This window comes from Mustela nivalis, assembly GCF_964662115.1.
Source record: "Mustela nivalis genome assembly, chromosome: 15".
Classification (NCBI taxonomy): Eukaryota; Metazoa; Chordata; class Mammalia; order Carnivora; family Mustelidae; genus Mustela; species Mustela nivalis.
In genome coordinates this window covers 13336120-13349327 of record NC_139034.1, presented here as the reverse complement: position 1 = coordinate 13349327, position 13208 = coordinate 13336120, and the positions used below count along the sequence as shown (strand labels likewise).

The following is a 13208-nucleotide window of genomic DNA, read 5'->3' as shown; positions in this document are numbered from 1 at the left end:
TCCTAGCAGGCCCATCTCCAAAAAGGCCTTCTGGTGGAGAGATCCGTCACTGAAAGCTGGAGAAAGCCTGTCCTGGGGCACTACTCCCTTCTGTATCTGGGGAAGGAGCTGGTTCAAAGAGAGCCCTCTGCACTTCGCATTCACCGTGGACCTGTTTCCTGAGGGCAGTGCTAGGGGCCGTGGCGGGGGGGGGGGGGGGGGGGGGGCACGATGACACAAACCTCAAAGACGGGTGGTTTGCCTTAGCTAAAGGACACAAGACTTCACTCACCCAAGTGTTCTTAGAGTAGCAGGTCAGCCGAAAAACTGAGGAAGCATCAGAATCACTGATAATAAAACATTAGTTGGGATTTGATTCACAGCACGCCTCAAAGCACCCTAGCTTCCTTTATATTGGTACAATGCCCCTCTCCTGGAGTCGGAGGTGAAAATGGGGACCCAGCAAGGGTGCAGAGAGGCGGGTTAGATCGACTCTCCTCTGTCTCCCGCACAGGCCAGGAGTCTTGCTTCAGGAAGAACCAGAAACGGCCCATGATGGGAAGTCAGATCACACCCGCCTTTCTTCTAGGAGAGCTGGAGAGAGCATTTACGGCTCAGCCTGACTGAAGGAAAAGACCATTTTAGAAATAAACCCCGTCTGTTCAGAGCAGCCCCACTGGAGCGCCTTTCATGAAAGAGGCATACGTTTGCTTTGCCTGGACATTGGAAGTCTAGGGCTACTCTGGCTGTGTGTGTGTGTGAGGGGGAGGCGGTTGGCAGAGAGGTCTGGCAGGAAAAGAAGTGGCCCAGGTTCCCAGGAGGAGTAAAGGGAGGTTTCTGGAGGTCCTGAGAACCCAGATCCTCTGTCTCTCGGATCCAGTTTCCTGAGCAGCAGAAATACCCCACTTTCCCCGTTGTGCGCTCTCCACCTGGACGGAGGCCCCAGTACTCCCTTCACCTCGTCCACAGAACGAGTGAAAACCCCGCATGTCTCCCCCAAGGAGAATTGGGGTGTGTATTCTCAGTCGTAGTGGGCTGTGGGGGGTGTTACCAGAATGAGTGAGAACACAGGTCCGGGAGGCATGGGCGCCTGTAACACAGGGCCCCTGGTGGGGACCGTGGCGCCTGATGGCTCCGGGTCCTCAGAATCCCTGCCTCAGCCATAGAATTTGCTTCCAAGCTAGCCGAGGGGGCCGGTCCATAGAAGGCCTCACACTCTTGCTGGGAAGTTATCCCTAGCAAATACGGTAGATTTAAACAAACATATACACAAAGTAAGAGCGCAGCAAAGGACTTAGCAGTCTGGCTCTCTCGAGGGAGTTAGCCGCTGCCCTTAGGGGTGGCGGTGGGACAACCAAACTCGCCCGCCGGGCTGCTGGTGAGGCGAGATCCCGGGCGGGAAGGGGGCGCAGCGGGGGCCTGGACCAGTGCCACCGCGTGAGGAGCTTTCCTTCCTTTCCTTCCGACTCGGCTCTCTGTACCTGGCCGGAGCTCGGCCGGAAACTAGGGAGCGCACGGGGCCAGTCGGGCACTGAAGGCAGAGTCCTCGCGGGGCGGAGGGTGCAGACAGGGGCTGGCGGAGCAGCAAGTTGGGGAGCGGAGTGTGGAGGAGCTCAGACTTGCCATCCCATCCCCGCCCTGCCCCAGCAGGAAGCCGAAACCCAGGTGGGCGCCTGCCCAGTCCTGAGCCGACGCTGGGGTCCAGAGCCACGTGGATTTCTAAGAAACAAAAAAAGTTTATTTAAAATTTTGTACATAAATAAATAAATAAATATCTTCTGGTATTACAGAGACCGTACAATGACAAGCTAGACCAGGGCGGGGTCGGGGTCTGGGGTCTGGGGAAGAGAGGGATCGCCAGGGGCCGAGAGCCGGGGTCTCATTTTAGGGAAATGCAAAGTGTCTCCGAAACAAAGTGAGTCGGTTTCCCCGACACGGATATCTCGGGCGACGATTTCTCTCGTGGGAGAGGAGTTGCAGGGGCAGCAAGGCCTGACTGAAAGACAAATGGGCTCAGTGGACCTCGAGGAGGGGACGGAAAGGAAAAGAAAATAACGAGACTTCGTAAATGTGTGTTTATGTGGTGGGGGGAGGGGGATAAACGAACGCAGTGAAGAAGTAGGGGAAAAGAAGAGAAAGAAGCTTAAAAAAAAAAGAAAAAGAAAAAAAGGTAGCGAGCGGGCGTCCTAAGGGTTAGAGCCCAGCTTGACCCAGGGTGGAGGGGAGTAGAGGACGCGAGAAAGCCTGAGCCAGTCCAGAGAGGTCGGGCGAGGAGGCGCCAGCTGCCATCAAGGCGCGGGGTTGACCGGCGTGCCCTCCAGGGCCGCTGTGCTGCATGGCTGAGAAGGACTCCAGCGCTTGCAGGATTCACAGCTTGGAGTTCGCTTTGGACGGCTGCGGGCCCCGGAGTGGGAATACTAGCATCAGGTCTCTGCCAAGCCCTTGGCGCTGCCCAGGGCCGGGGACCTCCGCAAACCCTTGCCAAGCCCGTGCGTGGCCGCGGTTTTGGCAGCGGGTGCCTGGGAACCGGTGCTTCCTCCCGAGACCAGTCTTTGAGCCGGCAGGGAGGGTCTGGGATGGGCGACCTGGGGAGGTGTGCGCCTAGGGAGTGACCGTGAGATCCCGGTCGTCTTTCCCCGAAGAAGACGGAGACATGGGCAATTCGTCGTCATCCTCGGAGCACTTGGCTGAGGAGAGCGACGCGCATTTGCAGCTTTGCGGTGCACCACTGCCGGCGCCCGCGCTCCCGCCGCCCCGGTGGTTGCTGCCTTTGCCCTCCTTCTTGTGCTTCACCCGGCGGTTCTGGAACCAGATCTTCACCTGCTTCTCGGACAGATTCAGGTAGGTGGCGATCTCAATGCGGCGTAGGCGGGACAGGTACATGTTAGAGGCGAACTCGCGCTCCAGCTCTAGCAGCTGCGTGCTGGTGAACGCGGTGCGCATCCTCTTGCTGCTGGGCAGCTGGTTGGAGCTGCTGTCTGGAGGGGGTGGGGTGCAGAGAGGGAAGCGATCAGACTCCTGCGCTGTGGGCCCTATCCTCTGGTACGTGGCGAGTAGAACCCCGGGACTTCGGTATTTCACGCACCTTTTTGCCCCAAACGAGACGCACAGCAGCTTTACCGCTGGCTCCTCCTTGCTAAGGCGCGGGACCCAGATACTCCCAGAGCGACGCAACCCTGGCACTACTTTATGGAGTGTCCTGAACCTCAGCCCTCGGTCGCGTCTGCGCGTCCCCTCCGAGACCTGGACACCCTCCTCTCACCCTTCCTCCGGCGTCCTGTCCCTAGCCCTCCCTGGCCACACCACCCTGCTCCCTTCAGGGTCCCAGCATGACTTTCATCGTCCCCAGGACGGCCAAGGACCCTCACCCCCCACCCCATACCCGGCTCGAGAACTCTCATCTCATTACCCCGTCCCACTGCGCCGCGATTCGTCTTACCCACGGAGATGCAGTGGAACTGCCTGGGGTCGGGCAGCGGATAGGAAGTCTGGTAGAGCGCGGCGGCCGCAGCTGCGGCAGCGGGGCCGTGAGCGACCCCGGGCGACACGGCCGAGTGCTGGCGGCCTAGGGGCGCGTGGCAGTACTGCGAGCCGAAGGGCGGGAAGGATGCCTTGAGCAGAGGCAGCGCGGGCGGCCCGGGGGGCCCGTGCAGCTGCGAGGCGGTGACGCAAAGCGGGCACACGCACAGCAGCCCGGCCTTGCGCGCGTGGCAGGCGCCGGGCGAGAGGCCGTGCAGTGCGTGCGGCGGGGGCACGGCGTAGGGAAAGAGCGGCGGCGGGCTGCCCTCCGGGGCCTTCTTCTCGCCTGCCTCGCGCAGCACCAGCGAGTCCACCAGGAAGGAGCGCGGCATGGCCCCGGTGCGCGGTCGCCCCGCCGCCAGCCGTCTCCCTGCGCCCCGCGAACTTCGGGGCTCTCCACGCCCTTCACCCGGCCGCGGCCGCGCGCTGTTGCCTGTTTGCGGGAGGCTAAAGGCGCCGCAGAGGTTGAGGCTGCCGCTGCTGTCGCTGCTGCGGCGGGAGCCGCGGGAGGAGCTCGGGGTGCTGGCCAGCGCTAGTGGTGCTGAAAGGCGCCGGCGGCGCCGCTTAAATAGGACTATTGCCATGTGATGGGCTACGCCAGGAGCGGCCGGGGCCTCTCAATAGGGTTTTTGTGCCTTTTCTCTTGGCATTCACTCTGCACGCTTCCTCATTATTTCACTTGTTAACTAAATGAACTGCATAATGTACTCTATTCTTGTCAACCCCACCCACGCCGTAACAGGCGCCCTCGCCCCCTCCTCTCTCTTTTGCGGGTTTATTTTCTCATTCTCCTGCGATTTAATATTCTTTTCTTTCTCTTTATTCCTTACTCCCCTTTGGCTTTGCATTGGCGATCGGCTGGTTTATCTTATTGATTTTGTACCCCCGCTGCCTCGCTTGCTCGGATTCCCATGGGCGCACACCTCGTCTCTTGTGTGCACTCGGTCCCCGGCCCCTTCCTTCTCTCATCTACCCCTGCTCCCCAAGATCATTCTTCCTCGACTCAGTTTGCTCAGTTCTGCGCGGGGCACCCCGTAGGTGTCCCTACAGCGGGTCTCGGATTTCCACCTGTGGAATCCCTTCCCCTCTTTCTGTATGGGAGGACCCGGGCTCCTGCAGCGGGGCAGCGCTGCTAGGGAGAGGGGAAAAGAGTTCAGTATTTCTTATGCACCACTAGCCCCAACGCGGTCTTTCTGTTTTAAGTTTCTCCAAAAGTCTTAACTTTGATGCTGCCCTGAGCGCCCAGTCTTTGTTCGGTACATGTTAGTCAGCCAGACTTTTCCTTTAAACGACAGAGCTGTGGATGTTAAGTGGAGACCAGCCTCTGAGAGTCGTGGGCAGAGACAAGGAATGGGGAATGAAAGTCTACACAGCGAAGAGAGCACCTCACCAGAAGAGGCGAGTGTAGGTGCTCTGCGGGGCACAGATCTTTCCGGTGGGACTCGCCGCTGCCTTTGAAAACCACTGCCTTCCAGAAGTCTGCCCCACGGGAGGAGGGCGAAGGGCAGTTCTATTCCCAGCTTCTGGTGCCTTCTCCCAACCCGGCTGACCTCCCCTGTCCCCAAGACCTTCTCCTGCAGCGTCGCTCTCTTCTTTCTGGTCATACAATGGTTAAACAACTTCAAACGCCTGGCTCTGTGTACACAGCTTCGGCCTTTTAAAAGGTCCCCGGGCTCAAAGCTGCTTCGGCCAGGAACTTTTTCCATACAATGGGAAATTAGCATAAATATTTCGAATTTACAGCCCCCGACTTTTCACCGAAGACGTTTACTTTCGATTTTATTGGAACCGGATCGCTGCAGTCACCTGCTCTGAGCGCTGAATGGAATTGTGAGAAATGAAGGGGGAAGCTTTTCGGAGTGTGTGTGTGGGGGGGAGACTCTGAAACTCTTACTCCCGAGAAAGACTAGCTCCCGAGAAAGACTGCCCCAAATTGAAGCATTTACATGGTTTTTCATCATGGGGGACATCTTTACAATAACAATAGCAACAAATTATAACTGATTAAAAAGGAAGGAGAATTTGTCGGAGAGAAAACAACTGATTCCGTAAGGAGGGGCAGTGGAGAAAATAACCTGGATTTAGGGCATGTCATTTAGCAGGAGGAGTAGGGCTTAATGCTTCCTTAATTATTTGGCATAGGGAGGGGCGTGGTGGCAGGATAACGATGCTGTCCCCAGGCCAGAGTCTCCTCTCCAAGGCTCCCCGCCTAAGGGTGATGCTTGCAAACTAGCCGAGTGCAGCAGTGCAGCCTAAAGCCCGTTCTAATTGCTCTCTGGGTAGTTTGGGCTGGCCAGGACTGCTGAGAGTGAGCCGAGAGCCGAGACCAGGGCCGTAGAGGCACCACGCCACCTCCGGAGGAGTGGCGGGTGGGAGAGGAGTGCGGGTGGGACTCTGCGGGGGTGAAACTGCACCCCGGAGCCTGGAGCCAGCGAAGGGTGGGTGCGGAACTCTCTTGGGAACCGTAGCCCGCACCCGGGGAGGAAGGAGTTAAGAGCCCCTGAATGCGAGCAAGGCCAAAGCTACTGGGAAAGAATATCTAGGGGGGAAAAATAACCAGTTTTTTTTTTTTTTTCTTTCCCCTCCAGCCTCTGGACCTTATTGAATGTCATTGAAGAAAGTTTTGAATGCCAGATAAAGAGAGGCGAATTAAAGTGTGTGACAGCGGAGGATAAGCAAACACAAAGAGAACTCTGTCACACTTTGGGGCAAAATCCGTGGGCTTTTTACCAAGTCTCTTCGCTATGATTGAATTAAGTAATAGGAAAACATTTTCTTTCAGTTTAGAGCCATTAGACAAAAACTTCAAAGCGAATAACACTTTTTAATGTGCGGCCCACAATGGATCGGGTTTTGTGCTGAAATGTTTAAATGGTTTGTTGTGCAACTCGGCGCGGGAGAGACCCGGGCCCAAGCAAAATAGCATCCCTGAGAGGGTTTTCGGGAGGCCTGGAAAGGACGCACACTTAATCCGCCGTCGCTAAACCCGGAGGGCGGCGGGCGGCAGGCGGAACGGGGGCTCCTGCTTGGCGGTCCCGGGCAGCGCGGCGCGCCCCCAGGAGTTGGGGGATTTCGGGAAAGTACTGTGCCCACGGAGAATGCCGGGCCGCAGCGGAGGCGCACCGGGCGGCCGGGAAAACGTGCAGCCCCGCTAGGGGAGCGAGCTCGGCTAGGTGCTCAGTGCCTCTCAGCTCCGCCGCCCAGCCCGGCGGCCTCGGCTGGCCGCTTGGCTTCCGGCCTCTGCCCTCGCATCCCGGGAGACCGGTTCCCGGGGACGCCCTGGCTGCCACGCTGCTGTCCCGGTCGAAGCCCCTTCCGGGTCTGGCTTCAGCTGGGTTTGAACTTTACTCACCAGAGTTAACGGCCCCCTTGGGCTGGCAGGGTGGGAGGAGGCGGCTGGATTAGCCTGACAACCCGAGAGAGGGCCCCGGAGCTGGTTTTCAAGTGTCCATCAGGGACAGTTCAACATGGAATGATTTCTGTTGTCCCGCTCTTTTCTCTTTCACACCGCCTCCTTTCCTGTTGGTAGAGAGAGCACGCCATTTTTCTCCTGGAAATGTATCTCTAAAATATTTGCAGCGAATAGATCTCTGCAAAAACTGCAGAAATTGGGAGGAGGGTGGGGAATCCTTCTTCCTTTACATCTTCAAATGTCACTTTTCTTCTCATGGAGGTCAACCACCCTATTAAAAAATATGACTCCTTTTTCACCACGTTCCCCACTCTGGTTCCTTGCTTTACAAATACCTTCTATCTTTCTGTGTCTTTTACTTGTTTTTCTGTCCCTGCCTCCCTCTCACCCCACTGAAACATATGCTCCATCGAGGATCACCCTATTTGTCTATCTTGTGCATGACTATATCCACCTCAGAAAAGTTCCTGGCACATAGTAGGTGCTCAGTGTATATTTGCTGAATAAATAAATGAATCCCATGCATGACTCGGGAAGTAGCATGGGTAAGAGGACTTTCTCTTTTGCCTGCTTAATACACTAGGCACTTAGGGGCAAGGTGTGGGGTAACTTAACCTGCAGGAATTGTCTGCCTCTCTTGTAGCCTCCACACCTTCCCCAGTGCCTGAATCATCACAGGAGCTCAGTGTGTTGAAGTGAATGGCAGATCTGTAGGTACCCAGCCTTCCTCAGGAGTTTCTCACGTTTCTTCATAGGGTCTAGATGGTCCCATTCAAGACAGTTGCAGTGTCCTGCTCTACAGGACTTGGATGAACCTCTTGGTAGCTCAAGGCTAGGGTTTATCATCCAGGGCTTTTCACGGTATACAGGAGATGGGGTTGATTAGAAAAAGAAACAATGTCGTACCTGCCCCGGAATTATCAATGACCACTTCTGCTTTTTCTGGGTTGAGCCAATGGAGTGGAAATTCTTATTTTAAGAGAGGGACTGCTCACGTAACCAGGCCTGTAGTGGCTCAGACAACTCCCCCCCAGGAGAGAGCAGCCTGTTCACTTGATCAGAGGGGCAGGAGAACACCTGGTCTGATCATGGTGAGGGCTCCTGGGAGCCAGAGTGGAGTGTGCCTGGTGGGGTGGGGGATGGGAGGAAGTGCCTAAACACGGGTGTGAGCGGAAGTGGAGGCTAAGCCACCAAGGGCCATGCTAAAGGTTTATACTTGATCCTATCCAGAGATTTTTAAGCAAGGGGGCTTAGGAAATATAACTGGGAGCAGTAGGAGGGTCTATAGATGGGGACAGAGAGAGACTAGAGCAGGATCCAGCAGCGGTGGCTTGCAAATGAACAATTTATTAAATTCTTGAAAAAACAAGACTAGGGAAACAAGCAAAGAAAAGATTAGTTCAACTGATGGATAGTGACCACCTGAGATCTGGAGAGGAGACAGGAGGATCAGAAAGTGGAAATATTTGAGAGAATTTGAAAGAGGCAATGAGTAAGACCAATTGGGGGAGGGGTGTGTGTGTGCCCAGGCGTGCTGTAGGGGAAAGGCATGAAAGAGAGGGAGGACATCAAACACATGGATGACTGCTTGGTTGCTTGTTTGAGGGAAGGAGTGGTAGTCATAACAAAGCAGAGTCAGGGAACTGAAAAGCAGGACCAACTTTTGCTTGCAGAGGTGCAGTTTATGTCATATTTGGATGTGTTGCATTTTATTTTCATTATTTATTTATTTATTTATATTTTTTAAAGTAGTAAGTAATGTGGAGCTTGTACTCACGACCCAGAGACCAAGGCCTGATATGGCACCAAGAGTCAGACTCTTAACTGACTAAGTCACCCAGGTGTCCCACGTTTATTTATTTATTTATTTTAAGTAAACTCTATCCCCAATGTGGACTTGAACTCAGGACCCTGAAATCAAGAGTCATGTGCTCTACCAGTGGAGCCAGCCAGACAACCTTGATGTACTGTATTTTAATCCTTAACCTCAAAGCATTCTGCTGATGTCCTGTGATGAAAATGTGATTCTAAAGTTGAGTAGACAGGTGAGAAGTGAAGGGAGAAATTTGGAACTTATGCAACATGGTAGCATTAGTCTTAGGATGGATAAGCTTGGGGCTGTGGAGTGTAGAGAAAAAACAGGATTATAGATATATCCCTGGAAACACATATATTTAAAGTAGCAAATGGAGGGAAGGCTCCTCAAGAAAGAGAAGCATTTTCAGCATCTTGGACCATTAGAGCATATTTCAGATAGAAGCTTCATGCTGGACATAGTGGAGCAGAAAGATGGGAGGAGCCAGAAGGTCAAGGAGCTCACTATCTAATATATGTGAGTAGAAGATAAATATTTATCATTTTTGTTATCAAAATTTTCTATCATGCAGCCATATGTCATTACGACTAGCATGGTCCCCACTGCTGATTCATCCAGATAACAGTAATCAAGTCAAATGAAAGACTCAACGGTAATCATGTCATACCCTCTGGACATCCTCTTGTTCTTTCCCAACTAGACTATAAGCCCTGAAGGGCAAGGTAAAGACTTCTTTATATTAGTGTCACCAATCTCTCTTGGAGCTTTGGGCACAATTGTGTATGTTTAATAAATGTTTAATGTCAGTACCAATGGCAACAAATGAGCTGTCTTCTTTGTATCATAGCTGCGTCTTGATGACTATCACAGGATTTAATAAGCACTCAGCATTTTAGCTTTCTATAGTAAGAGTGGAATAATCACTCAGCTCCCTTGAAAAAAGTAAAGATGATGTTGTACATGTAATCTAAATGTTACAGTTTTCTGGTCAGTGGGTGCGGTGAAGGCAAGTAATATCAGTGACCTAGAGCTTCTATTTGAACCTTGCAACACCTCTAACCTCACTTTTAAGATGCCCCCTGTCTCTCTCTGGTTTTCTGGAAGTGGTTTCATAGGCCAGTCTGTTAGTTGGAACCTACCTTGACACCCATCATGTGCTTCCTGCCTCCTTCTACATCTTGTTCCAGGGACCATTGTTTATTGCTTATGTACTCGTAAATCCCTAAGCATGCTGTTTAAGGCAGAGCGTGCCCTTAGTAAACGTGAGCTGTGTGTATTCTCTCCTGGGTGATGGGATGCCGGAATGTTGGTGAGACCTTCTTATAGCATGGCTTGTCCAACCTAAGTCACCTACCACAAACCTTTTCCTTTTTTCTTTGACCTTGACATCCTTGGAAGCAAAGGTGATTTTTGCAGACATGAAGGGATTCTCTTACTCAGGGACCATGAAGGTGAATATGGAACATCTTACTGAGGATTCCAGTAGAAAGTGTTCATAGACCTAAAAAAGAAAACGCGGTGGGTTTGAAACAGAACCAGTCTTAACTATACAGTTTTCCACTGATGAGTGAACACCTGACCTTTAAGCCTGGCCTTCAGAATTAGTATCTGTTTCCCCCCTTATGGATGACAGCAACTCTTGAGACACGAGGCTGGACTGGATTGTCCGTGGCCTTGGGCAAGGTTCCTAACAGGAAATTTGGTTTGAAGACCTTCCAGTGTAAATGTTCCGTCTGGTCTTTCTTTCTCTGCAGGAGGAGCCTGCGGCTCAGTGATCAGCCAGGTGGCAGCACAAAGCAATAAAATCCGAAGACAGGGGAGCCTTCTGTGGCTGCTCGGTTCTCCCTGCACTCATTCCTCTTTCCCCATTGTTACCAGAACAAACCCAGGACACATCTCTGCTCCTAGGGTCCCATTCTCTGAAAGCCTTTGGGTTGAAAACATACCTCCCCCCCACCCCACCTCAAAAAAAGCAAAAACAAGCCACTAGAAGAGAAAGAGGAGAGAATTTGTTTAGGGCTGAAAATCTGTGGTATGTCATAGAGCTCAGAGAAGATTGGTTTAAAAAACCCTGTGGATTCCTGTGACCGTCACTGCCAGTTCCACCTCCCCTAACATGGCCCCAGTTTTACTCCATACTTGGGGTAGCAATTTCACAGAGACACAGTGAGCAGGTGACTGATGATGGCTGTGTCCTCGTTATACTTGGAATGGTAGGAAGGAGCAAGAGGAAGAGCCGGTTTCTCAGAGAAAGGTTACCATCCAGACCCCTCAGTTCTTGCAGGAACTGCTCTGGGATTGTTTTAGTGGTGCCCTGAACCCTGGAGGGGACTGAGTATTTCTACCTTGGCATTGAGAAGGGTAGAGGCACAGAGAAGCTAAGGGACCACCATGTCTTGAGGTCATATATGATTCCAAAGGTTAGTGTCCTCACCATTTGGCTAGTGCTCCTCATTCTCAAGAACCCTGGTTCTTCTTCTTTTTTTTTTTTTTTCTTCATTTTTTTTGAAGATTTTATTTATTTGACACAGAGAGAAGGAGTGAGCAAGAGAGCCTAAGCTGGGAGCCTGATGCAGGCTCAATCCCAACACCCTGGGATGATGACTTGTGCCAAAGGCAGACACTTAACGACTGAGCCACCCAGGTGCCCTACATTTATTTTTCTAAAGATTTTATTTACTTATTAGAGAGAGAGAGATAGTGAGAGAGAACAGAGAGCAAGCACAAGCAGGGGAGAAGCAAGCTCCTCAATGAGCAAGGAGCCTAAAGTGGGGCTTGATCCGAGGACCCTGAGATCATGACCTGAGCTGAAGGCAGATGGTTAACTGACTGAGCCACCCAGTCACCCAAGAACCCTGGTTCTTAATTCCCACAAAGAACATTGCATATGTCATCAATTACTTGAGTAATTATAACTGTACAGATCTCTGTGTAAAATACCAGGTGAATGTCTCCAGTATAGCAGGCCCTGTAAAAAGGGAAGAAAATTGAACAGTTAGAATCCACAGGGAACTGTTTACTTTTTAAATTTCTTAAAGGAAATTTTATTTATTTATTGGAGAGAGAGGGAGAGAGCACGGAGCAGGGGGCCGGGGAGGAGCAGAGGGAGAAGCAGACTCCCCACGGAGCAGGGACCCTGATGCAGGGCTCGGATCTCAGGACCCTGGATGGGATCATGACCTGAGCGGAAGGCAGTCGCTTAACCAACTGAGCCCTGCAGGTATCCCTTCACAGGGAATTGTTTAATAGTGGATTTTCCCTGAGTAGACCTTATGTCTCAGAGAGAAATCCTATTTCCATCTAATAATGCAGAATTAGTGAATAAGCTTAATCCCTAAGAAAAGTCACTTTCTTTTGCTTCTCCAGCTATTAAGTAAAGGCTAATATCATGTGGCAGTTCATATCAGCTAACGTCTTGGAGTGAATCTTAGCTGGCTCTAATCGAGGACAGCAAGAAGACATCACTTCTGTCTTGTCTAGTTTGTATCCCAGACACAAGTACCTCCCTCTGCTTTTGTTACTGATTAAAGATCAAAGCACAAATTGGGAACAGCCTGAGAATCTCTCCAACTTATCATCTTGTCTTTGGACCTCTTGATAGGACTCCTGACCCTGCAGAAACTTCACTCCTTGTGACTATCCTCTGGCAGGGCCTCCCATTCGTTTGCAAGTGCCCCCCTCTCCCTCCCCGCCCCCCTGCAGGGTGCTAACACTGCCTTACTCATTCCCACCTCATCCTAAGACATCATTAAAGGGGTAGGTTCTAATATTATCCATCTAAACTTCCTGGTTTCTTTTTCTCTATTTCCTGATCCTGTTATGGGTTCAAAATATGTGTACTACCCTTAGCACTGAGAGGACTGAGTTCTGTAGAAACGCGGAAGGTTCATCAAGCTGGCCTGCTGATTGGTTCCACATAGCACCTTAGGAAGACAATGGTGGAAATAGATATTTCCCCTATGAGTATACCTTTAGGGGTCAATTGGTTTATGAGAGGATAATTTCTATTTTTTTTTAAAGATTTTATTTATTTACTTGACAGAGGGAGAGAGATCACAAGTAGGCAGAGAGGCAGGCAGAGAGAGAGAGGGAAGCAGGCTCCCTGCTGAGCAGAGAGCCTGATGCAGGGCTCCACCCTAGACTTTGAAATCAGGACCCAAGCTGAAGGCAGAAGCCTAACCCACTAAGCCACCCAGGCGCCCTGAGAGGGTAATTTCTAAAATATTTTTATTTTTAAAATTTTTAAAATTTATTTATTTGACAGAGAGAGATCACAAGTAGGCAGAGAGAGGAGGGAAGCAGGCTCCCTGCTGAGCAGAGAGCCCAACTTGGGCCTTGATCTCAGGACCCTGAGATCATGACCTGAACCAAAGGGAGAGGCTTAACCCACTGACCCACCCAGGCGCCCCTCAAAAATATTTTAAAATATTTTAATTAATTAATTAATCAATATTTTAATATTTAAAAATATAAATATTTTTA

At 51.6% G+C, this 13208-nt stretch overlaps 1 protein-coding gene and 1 long non-coding RNA gene across 2 annotated transcripts in view; one reads left to right on the top strand and one right to left on the bottom strand.

Moving 5' to 3' along the window:
- The window catches only part of LOC309848787, a 230280-nt gene that overhangs the window by 116252 nt on the left and 100820 nt on the right, over positions 1 to 13208 (top strand). The gene's annotated exons all lie outside the window — the stretch shown is intronic.
- On the bottom strand, positions 1788 to 4010 carry GSX1 (GS homeobox 1). Its single transcript, XM_082700752.1, has 2 exons — positions 3419 to 4010; positions 1788 to 2957 (listed from the first exon to the last, which is right to left on the bottom strand). The coding sequence occupies exons 1-2, from the start codon at positions 3828 to 3830 to the stop codon at positions 2581 to 2583; spliced, it is 789 nt and encodes a 262-aa protein (XP_082556878.1). The 5' UTR covers positions 3831 to 4010; the 3' UTR covers positions 1788 to 2580.

Bases quoted from the DNA above. Each gene is read 5' to 3' on its own strand.
- GSX1 (XM_082700752.1), bottom strand. From the start codon at position 3,830: ATGCCGCGCTCCTTCCTGGTGGACTCGCTGGTGCTGCGCGAGGCAGGC. The intron at 2,958-3,418 runs GTAAGACGAATC...CACCCCCTCCAG, and splicing joins GTTCCACTGCATCTCCGTGG to ACAGCAGCTCCAACCAGCTG.